The 11,606-nt window shown below is 29.0% G+C and overlaps 1 protein-coding gene across 1 annotated transcript; it reads right to left on the bottom strand.

Moving 5' to 3' along the window:
- LOC120120743 (auxin-responsive protein SAUR72-like) lies at positions 1-658 on the bottom strand. The gene has a single exon (XM_039140288.1). It carries the CDS (start codon positions 514-516, stop codon positions 121-123), a length of 396 nt encoding a protein of 131 aa, XP_038996219.1. The 5' UTR covers positions 517-658; the 3' UTR covers positions 1-120.
- Between the last annotated feature and the right edge of the window lie 10,948 nt (positions 659-11,606).

Below are 11,606 nucleotides of genomic sequence, written 5' to 3'. Positions count from 1 at the left end.
TCCTCCATTTCTGTTAAACGGACTGGACAAATTAAACAGAAAAAAAAAAACCCTACAAATTTTAACCTCCTATATTTACACAACCCAAAACGACACACTGTTATTACCGTTTTCTTCCTCTTAGAAATCGAAAGAGCAGAGGAGGTCTTGGAGGTCACGTGACTCCGCACCATGTCTCAACGCTTCCATGACCCGTTCGAAAACCAGCACGTGACAGGGAATATGAAGCACCCCTTTTTGCTCATACCCGTACTCCTGAGCCGACTTATTAAGCAATCCAACGAAAACCGGGTGGTTCAGCAACTCAGCGCTCACCACGAACCGCTCCATTTCTTCCCCTACATAAACCGGCACGTGTCCTTCGGGAACCGACCGGCGTCCATGCTTCTTGGAAAAGGACACGGCGATGCGGAATGACTCGGATCCACGCGTGGCGTTGCTGCGGTCCGAACGGAGGAGTCTGTATTGGGAGGAAGTATCGGCAACGCGGGAGAGACGGCGAATGAGTTGTTTCATTTGGCTTTTTATGAAATGTGACAAAGAGAAGAAAATATATCTTGGAGTTCGATGGTGAAACTATTATTATTCAATATGGAGATTGTCGTCTCCTCGGTGTTTGGTTTGGTTGAAGAAGAAGAAGGAAAGTGTGAGTCGGGAGGAAGGAGATTGAGGGACGCATTATATAAAGAAGAGGAAAGAGAGAAATTAAAGAAATGATAGCGATGATATGATGATGATGAGAGAGAGAAAGTGGTACAAGTAGGAGTACTTACCAGGTACGGTTGCTATCTCTATTAATAATATAATCACAATTTTAATTACCGATAACGTATATATAGAATTTACTAAAGAGTTTTAATGATTAAAATGAATTATTTTTTTAAAAAAATTTGAGTTCGAATAATTATATTTGTATGATATATGTACATTGTAAATAGTTATGAAAGATTTTTTCTTTTATAAGTGGTTAATAAATATTTTAAATAAATATAAAATATATATCTTGCATATATAACTATTAGAATTTAAGACGTTTTTGAAAAATAACATTTCCTTTCATCACTAATATCACTTACTACATTCTGTTAACATTGCAAAAACAAATTAATTATTAACAACATATTTTTTATTATTCATAAAACAAAATGTAATAACTTATTGTCAATTCAATTTATTACTATATTTTATAAATAAGATGCAGTGGACTAAATGATTAAAATAATACAAAATTTTCAATCAACAATTAATAGAATATATTTTGATCGGCCATGAGTTAATCAAACTTTTAAAAAGTTTAATACGTTTAATTAGATTTTACTCTCTTAATTACGGAAGAACGCTGTCTTTTCCGTAGTCCGTGGCAGTACAGTTCCGTTATTTCCTTTTAACACCTTTTGTCTGTTGCCTACGTGTGAATTCCTTATGATTTATTACACTTGTCAAATCGCGTGAGACCACTGTCCAATGAGAATTGATTATTTTTACAACGTGTAATACACGTTCAATTTTCAGCCTGAGAATTGATGATACTGTTTATACAAAGAAAGACTGTGAAAAAGAAAAGTTTGATACCAATGTTTCCTCTTTTAACTCGAAAAGACAGAATAATAAGGGAACATGGAGATAAAAGATTTGTTTTTGTTTAATAATATTTGATAATTATAAGATAATATTTATTTAATTTTTAATTAGTTAATAATATGTATATTTTAAAAAACAATTGTTTGAATTTAAGATATTATTACAAGTCATTTGATGTGTTCAATGGATAGAATTATTCATGTTATATGATTGCATAATATTTTTTATATTATAAAGATATAAAATTTTGAATTAATAAAATATATAGTATTAAAATATTAATTTTATATAAGATAAATTATTATTAATATATTACAGCATATGTTATATGCAATATTTAAAAATATTTAAAAAAGAAATTAAGAAATGAATTGTCAAGTTGATCAACCCCACGGCTCTTTCACGTTTGTGGTGATCTTTTCCTTTGGGTGAACGATAAAGATTTTGTATTTTTCTTAATTTTCGCATTTATTTGAGTAATTCGTACGCCATATTATTAAGTAGTTTTTCTTTTTAAATATTCTATTAATTCATTGGATTCCATATACCTCCAATTAGGTAATGATTAAATATTGTTTGAGGATACAAACTTAAATACAATTTTAATAAATCAATCATTCAAATATTATCATATATGATAGGATTGAAAATCTTTTGAAAAGTTTATTTTTTTGTATTTAACGTATACTAATAATGAATAAGCATTAAACTAATTATAATTGTTTTAATATTTATCATTACTAGTACTTATCAAAATCATAATTGATTTATGTATTGAAACAATTTTATATATATTTATTCTGGATGACTAGTAAATAATAAAGTAGCCCTTACTTTTTATCTTCTTTAGAAAACGTGATGATCGAAGATGGTGTTGTAGTTGTAAAAGTGAAATGAAGTTAGATATATATGGATTTAATAACTCTATTTTTATGTCAAATCAACTGTAATATTGTCCTTATAAATGTGAAAATGAACTTAGTGCGCAAAGATTTGTCCAAAGTAAGTAGAAATAACTTCATGTGGTTAGTAACCTATATCTTAATTCAGCCATTAATTAAATATGAAAATAATTATGAGTGATCACATCTTATTTTGATGGGTATTTATGGTAGTATATAATAAAATTATATTTGATTATAATTAAAAAAAACAAATCAATAAATAAAATATATAATAAAATTATATTTTATTATAATTAAAAAAAAACAAATCAATAAATAAAATATTTTTTAATTAAATGAACATGTAATAACTCTATAATGTATATTGGTTTGATTGAAAATCGAGATGTATTTAAATATTTTGTAATAGTTTAGTATAATTATAAGGGATAATATTTGTTTATAATCCTTCTTAATCATTGATAAAACACACACCCTATAATTATAATTGTTCGAGTTCAGAACCTCAAAAGATAACAACACTCTCTTAAATGATCGAGATCACTCGATGAGTTCAGTTGTATCTAAACTTTTAAAGGAAGAAATTGATAATTGTTGCCGAAGCTTAAGATGGTGTATAACCCTAACACTCTTATTGCAATATCCAATGATGTGCGCACTTCTTCACATTAACATCACCCACTCAATATTTCTATTTACGGTTCATTTCCCCCCTTAATTGGTAAGAAAAATGAAACCTTTCTCATCAACTGGATTTCTTTGTATTGGCGTACGTGTTTTGTAAGTGTACATGAGAATTTGGAGCAAACAAAGAAGAACAATGTGAACAAGGCCGTTATCAAGTACAAATAATTTAGATAATGAAACACCTAAAAACCAACTATTTCTATTATTCATCGTAGCAGCCATTTTCATCACGTAAAGGCAAACCACAATGCTACCAAGATTAGGGCACAACATTCCTACTTCATTCTTCTCCCCGTACAAAATAAATATTAAACGTATGTAAGATTTTATGTTAGGGGACGGACTTTTAAAATTTTAGGAGATGATAAATTTATAAAAATTTAAAAGAGGCGAAAATAAGTTTTTAATAGAAAATACGTATAGAAATATAAAATATATGATAATTTTGAATTTTCAGAGGGTGATTATCTCCACCCGCCCTCCTTCAATCCATCCTCGTCGTCATACCATATTGTTTTATTTTACAAACAAAACTATTTCATTTACCCTTACTAAAATTGATGAATAAAGAGAAAAATTATTTTTCATTGGGAATTCGTATTTGAACAATTAGGTTAATAAGATATACGTACATTATTAATAAATAAAAAATATTCAAAACAGATATAACATTACAATGATCCCAACTATTTAAAAAATAACGTGGTAAAACTTGATTGCTTGTTCTAGATAAAAAGAATCACGTTTGGTTAGGCACTTGAAAACAACATGACCTAGTTTTTTCCTTGCAATCCACAACCAAAGGCAAGATTTTGTTAAAGGATATTCACATCTAGGCCTAGCTATATGCTTCACCAACTCCACTAGTTTAATTACGATTCATGTTTTTTTCTTTCTTTCTTTAATTTAATCATTTCAATGAAGATTCGAATAACTTGTATATTTATTATAATAAAATATTATTTTGTGTATTTAAGTTATTTTATTGATATTTTTGTAATGACACATTAAATATTTTTTAAATTATTTCACATGTATGTATTTTTTCGGGTAAACTACATGAGCAGTTACTTTTTTTTAGTCTATCTTATTTTGGTCATTAATTTTGAAAGAGTAGCAATTTGGTCACTTATGTTTTCTATCTATCTTATTTTGATAACTAAATCATTAACTCATGTTAATTTAATGACGTGACATGTTAACAAAAAAACTAGATTCAAATTTAACCCTTAAACTTTGAAACTTTTAATTTTGACCATAAGCTTTTAAAACTTTATTTTTTTACACTCCAAAAAAAAAAACACATATTCTCCAACCCAAATCCTAATCTATGCTTATTGACATCATTAGCCACCAGGGACGGAGGTCCCTTATGGCCCAAACGTTCTGACCACTGTTAAAATTTATATTTTCGATATAATTTTAGTTTAATATTATTTTGGTTCATGTAAAAATAAATATTTAAATTTAAAAAATTTAAAAATTTATCAAATATTTAATCAAGTAGGGATCAAACAAAAGAATGAAAAGTTTGTGTTCTCAAATTTTTGGTCTAATTACAATTTAAGTCATTGTAAGTTCAAATATTAGGAAAATTAGAAGTTGTCTTTTGAGTTTTGAGGTTTTTTTTTTAATTTATGGTGAATACAAGGTAATATTTGTACAAAGACTTTCAACTATTTGACAATGAATGCTCATGTCCCTATTATACGTGTTTGAACTCGGGACCTCAAAGATAACAACAACCCATTAATCACTAAGGTTGTTTGGTTCATACTGAATTTTGAGTTTAAATACCTATTAAGTCTTCATATTTTTCTTAAATAATCTAATATTTTAACTCCTGTCAATATTTAATTCTGACTACGTTAGTGATACTGTTAGCCACCGTCTTTCGTCCATCTTTCCGCAAACATATATGCTCCCCCACCGACGTTATTATCTTTTGTTTTTTCTAGCAACTCGTTCGTTACCGAAACCCGATCGAATGCTCTTGTCGTTTGTTAAAAAAATAAAAATACCGAACATTGATGAATATATATTATAAATAATAAAAACACTAATTATAGTTGTAATTACAACTTTAAAAGGAACTTAATAAAGAAAATATAAAATTGTCTAAAAAAGATTTAAAAATATTTACGGTTGATATGTTTGAAGAATATATTATAAATAATGGAAACATGACACCAGTCTGTTTATATATTAAAACATAACTGAATCAAATTCTTAAATTGGTTGAATAAATCACAGTTGGAACTCAAATAATAATAAGACCGAAAATTGAATATTAAATTTCGGTTGGAATCTGAGAATGGACCGAGTGGGTTATACTGATAAGGGAATATTTAATGAATTTGCATTATGACACGTAAACGCGTGCGAATGCTTATATGCGTGCTGTATCTTGCTGTCATTTATTAATAATATTTTCATAAAAAGCTTATTGCAGTATATATTTACAACCCAGAGATAAATCTCTTTATAAAAAGAAGTTACAGATAAAAAGGTTTAAAAAAGTAAAGAGAGAAGAGTGGGATCCAAGTCAAAGGAACACATAATTAAAATTGATAAGAGTCAGCAAGCTTGGCTTTCCACGATGCCATACGGTCACCGTTAGTGTTAAAAGGGAAAACGAAGGCTGAGCCGACTCACCGTGATTCGATCTATCGATCGATTATTTCGAATCAGGCTTTATGAAGTTTTATTGTGAGAGTGACTTTTTCATTCCAACTTAATTTATTCATAAACATTAGAATTTAATTTTATAATTTTATTTAAGAGATATAATATTTAATGAGTAGAATTAAAACATAATATCAGTACTCAGCAAAGAAACAAGAACAATGGCTGCCAGCGATTGACACTTCCCACTTGCCCACAGACTTTTATTTACGTTTCCGTACAAACCCTCAACAAACCAAATCAACCTAACAACAAAAAGCACCCAACTTTTTAGGCAAATTTTGTTAATTAATGAATGAAACATAGACCCTTTTAACTTAAAGATCTGCTTACTTGATTGCATTGTTTCAGGCTTTCAACTAATTACATTGGAAAAACGTAGTGAACAAATCTCTCAATCACATCACCCAGCGAAAATGCAATGGCAAAGCATAAATTACAGGGGACAAGTTTTAGGTGATTGTAAAGATATATTTAGTAGAGTTAGGGAATCCGTACATGCCCCATTACGGACACAATTGTTTATTAGAATGGAATACTGACACGATTCCTTGTTCGAAAATGGACCTACACATATGCAAATGTCGACACAAATGAAGGTGTTAATTAGGGCAAGCGGGTCAGACATTGTTAAAGTTGTTAGGGTGATCACTTGGGGCTGCAAATCTCAAATTCTGCTAAGCAAATAAGCAATCACCATGCTTTTCTAGATTTCTGATCGCATATGTTTAACAGTTTTAGGACTAGCCTTGAAGTCAAAAACCATTATTTTTTATTACATTATTTATAATTGGGTTTCACATTTTTTTTATCTACATATATCTATTTTAAAATTATTTTTATTATGATATATTTTTAAAATTATTTTTATTATGATATATTTTTAAAATTACTTTTAGGGTTAACACTATATTTTGTCACATAAAACAAAAACGAATTATGGGAGAAACATCTTTGAAAGCGCGTTTTGTAAGACATCTGCGTGACCATGACATGGACACACGTGAAGTTGAAATGAAAGGAAAAAAAATATGAGATCAAAAATAAAGAAAATGTACATATTTTATCTAAAAAGAACAAATGTATGTGATGCGTGTCAAGATACATAATTGTATGAACATGATTACAAATATAAATGGGTGTCAATCCAGGAAATAATTAAAATTAGGTGTCAGATAAAAAATATTTTTAAATGAAATATATTGAGGTAAGAAAAACCTGGTTTTCTTTTATCTTATATCATCTTTTGTTTTTCTTTTCTAGCGATTATACATACTTTAATGTGATATTATTCTTTACTAAATATTATTTCTAACTTCGTTTCTAAATAATAAGGTCAAGCGAGTTATTTTAAACTAACGTGACATTAATCATTTTGTTTTAATCCATAAATAATATTTTGGGTTAGGTTAGATTAAGACATCGACATACCATTGGCTAGGACCCATTCTGCTTATCATCCATTGTTTGTTCCATCATAAAATGTAATTAAACATATTAGAACATGTAATAAAACAATTGTGTTAGGTTAGATTAAGACAGCAGAGGCTAATTGCTAGGACCTCTTGTGTTTATCATCAACAGAAGAAAAAACATGACCGACCAAATAAAATTTTAGTCGTAAATTGAATTTAAAAACAAAATGAACACAACCATAGCTTAATTTTTGAAGCTTCAACATTCATTTTACCTGCCAATTTTTTAATGAATTGCAAAGAATAATTAGATTCATTTTCCACACATTTTCATTGAAGAAATCCAATAAATAATGGATCAAACAAGCTTAAAACATCAAATCATTGTAACTGTCAATTTTCAATAATTTATCAAATAAGGCTTTTTATTTTTTTTGTGAATTGTGATTGTAAGAAATGAACATGACAAAAAGGTGGTCCCCTGCTCAGTGGCTTTTTCCCCATAAACAAATAGATGGGTGGCTTAAATGAAAGCAACCTAGCAGCTAATCTTTACTAATGAAGTTTTGTTTGTTTAATGCTGCTGTCTTTGATTGGGCATGCATGATTACTTGTATTAACCCAAAATGTTCATTTTGCTTTAGAATTAACAATAAGATGCAACTGATGTTAATATTATATATGTCCAAACTAATTAAGTAGTCTAAGTAATTAGAGGTAGTGTTGTTATCCTTTGAGGTCTCTCGGAGGGCATTTCATAATTCGGAGGTCTCTTATGGAAGCTACTCTCAACCTGATGTTGGGGGTAGCCTACTATCTTACCTCCCCTTTACTCCATATATATGGGAAAAAGGGACACCCATTCATTTGTTGTTATCCTTTGAGGTTTTGAGTTCAAACAATTACGTTTGTAATGTGTGCGTGCGTTGCCGATAATTAAAAAAAGATTTTAAATATACATTATCTTTTAATCACTATAGACTGTTAAAAAATAATATATATATATATATACAAAACTCGACTCTTACTCCTTCCTCGTAATTATTGGAAGAAAAAATATTCATCAACTTCATAGTTTATCTTTTTTAAATAAAAAAGATAATATTTTCAAACTTTAGAAAATACTTAATATGCGAAAGCTCTTTCTGCCATTTATTGATTGGGCTCTCCCTTGCTGCGTAGATTTGGGCTTAGATTTGACTACTGCAGAAGTTATAACCTAGTTTTTATGATACTAATTCCTAAAACAGCAGATATTAATTATTTTATTTAAAAATATATAAAAACATTAATTATGCATTTTAAAGTAATCTGCATCAATTTAAAACAAAAATACACCGATAGAATTAAACAGTGCAAAAATTAAGAAAGCATATAAAATGTAATTATTGAACTATATTATAAATGAACTGCTCCTGTTATATCACAGATTCCACTTTAATCTTATGGTAAAGCAGTCTCCAAGCGCATTATGAATTGCCCATAACTGGACTAATAAGACAGACCCTTAGAAAATCCAAATAGTCAATCTCCTTGATCACTATGTAAGATGCAGCAATCATATCACTATAACCATCTGCTTACTCTAACCCTGTGATCGTTGCTACCATTTACATTCTTTCCGGTTATTGTTAGTATCAACAAAATCTCCTTCATCAATCTTTTACTTCCAACGATAATATTATCAGGCTCCATAAAGTTAACATTAAAGAGGATGGATTTGAACGATAAAGAAGATTTACCCAAAATTAAAAGGTATAGTGTCAAAATTAGTCCTCAACATTTACAAAATGGTTATTTTACTCTCTATTCTGTTTTTTAGGCATTTTGGCTTCCAACGTTTTATTTTAGAGCAAAAAGGTCCCTAACATTTGACAGGATAATCACTTTGTCACTTATTCTTTTTTTTTCTTGGGGTATTTTAGGCCTCAACGTTTCATTTTAGGTTAAAAAATACTCATATTCTGAAGCATTAATTGCGTGTTATCTAATAATTTTCATCTATAGATAGAGCTTTTTGCCCCAAAGTGAAACGTTGGGGGCTATTTTGGACATTATGCCAAAATAAAACCAGAAATTCAAAGACACTGCTAACATCATACATAAAAAGGGAAAAGGGATGGAATATCTGAAATGTTATTGGAGACAATATTATTCAACAGTCAACTTACAACTTAAATATTGATTGTAAAATAGAGGATGAAACGGAATTTATAAATTTCTAATTTACATATCTCGACGTAATTAAGTGACCCAGAAATGTTGCAACAGCGTATAGATGTAAGAAGGTAATTAGATGAAGTGATAAGAGAGATTGAAGTAGGAATGAGGGGAAGGTGGAGGATGTAAGGAATCCCACAAACTGTTGTTTCCAGCTGAAACCAGAGCTGCACATTCTTTCATATCTGTTGGAAACATGAAAATGTAAAGCAAAGAAAAGCCAAGTAGAAGAAGAAAATAGAGGTACTTGGTTGGATTGAAGAATATGTGATACGCAACAACACTTGCATAATACATCCTTCTTCTTCTACACTGAGATCTGAGAAAATCAGAAGACCTGCTTTCTAGCTCACTAAAGGGTTGAATATATAAATGATATCATCATCGATGACATTGTTAGACTGCAACAAAGTTGTGGTGGCACCTTTCACACGTATTTTAAAATATTAAATAAAAGGCAGAATTTGTTACAAGTCGAGCACTACATCAAGGCTTTATGAAAATGAAATTCGTTGTGTTTAATATTTACTCCAAAGGTTACACATCTTGTTTCAAATTTACTTTATACGTGTTTTAATTTTACAAACTCTGATAATCTAACCCTCACATTTTGTGCTTTATTTATTGCGTAAATTAACTAACTATTTTATATACAAATATAAACCAATTATGGTTCCTCCCTTCACATCTGCACAAAATAGACGTGGTTGTGAGGGAGCAACAAAGTCGTGGAACATTTAATGAGGCCTTTAGAGTTTTTAATAATGAAAAAAAAATCGTTGAAAGTAATATTTGATGTTATCCTCTTGGTATCATAAAGGTTGCAATTAATGAGTGATACACATCAAATTAATCTTTTTAGCACATTGGAAAATGACTGGATAAAATACAAATTAAAATAAAATCATTCTGTTGGTCGACAGCCTCAATCAATGAGCTTTATTAATTGGGCTAGCCTTGTCTTGCCTTGACACTACATTTCTCAATTCCACTATTCCCTTTAAATTTTATGTTTCAGTTCCAATTAATTTAAATTATACTAATGAATGAAGAATTTTTATTTTTAAAATGCTTGAGTTTGAATCAAGTTTGGATATTAATTGGCCAGGCAGTGCAATGGAGGTGCGTGATTGAAAGGAACAGCAAAATGCAATTCGGCCAACATTTAAGTTCTGAAATTTAAATCGAATGGACCAGGCTCATTTAAGAAATATTATTTGTGATAAAAATAATGCCACATAACATTTTTAATACATTTATTATATATAATTTAAAATTATGCCACATTCGACTCTATTTTATATTTATATTTGCACTTTTTTCATGGAATAAATATACATGATACACATATAAATGATTAATTAAACAATAAAAAATTTATTAATTCTTCAATAATTTAAAAAGAAAAGAAGATAGATTATGGTACTTAAAATAAGGATGATTAAAACTCGATTTTTTTTTTTTGGAGTCAAGTAAATTAAATCAATTTTGAAGTTCGAATTGAGTTCATATTTTTCCAATTAAAAAAAACTGAAATTAAATTTCAAAACATACTCATTTTGATTTGACTATTTTATAATGTAGTCCATTATTTATTCAATTTATCTCAAGTCCATTTGCACATATAATATCTATTTAGCTTAATCTTTTTCTTCTCAATTTTACACGACCTTTTAATTACTTTTATTTCACCTTCATTTAATTCTTGAGTAAATTATACAAATGGTCCTTTGACTATGTGATATTATTTTGTTGAATCTCCCAACTATTAAAAGTTATAAAATGACCCCCAACTATAAAGAGTTGTTTTGTTGAATCCCTCAACTATTAAAAGTTACAAGATGGTCACCCGACTATTCACTATGTTTTAAACTCGACATTTTTCGTTAAAAAATTAACGACAGATTGAGCTGGACGTTAACCTACTGACAAAGATATGATAAAATTTGATCTTAAAATCTTAAACTACTATCATATCTCAATCATCATGAACGTCCAACTCATACTACCATTAGAATTTTAACGGAAAAATACAAGTTTGGAATATAATGAATAATTGGGTTACCATTTTGTAACTTTTAATAATCAAAAGACTCAACAAAACAATTCCTTA

Source organism: Hibiscus syriacus, unplaced genomic scaffold, assembly GCF_006381635.1.
Source record: "Hibiscus syriacus cultivar Baekdansim isolate YM2019G1 unplaced genomic scaffold, ASM638163v2 tig00001120_pilon, whole genome shotgun sequence".
NCBI classification, from domain to species: domain Eukaryota; kingdom Viridiplantae; phylum Streptophyta; class Magnoliopsida; order Malvales; family Malvaceae; genus Hibiscus; species Hibiscus syriacus.
Note: the sequence above shows the minus strand (reverse complement) of the source record. Positions and strands in the feature narration are given on the sequence as shown.

Excerpts from the sequence above, each read along its gene's own strand:
- LOC120120743 (XM_039140288.1), bottom strand. The coding sequence starts at position 516 with ATGAAACAACTCATTCGCCGTCTCTCCCGCGTTGCCGATACTTCCTCC.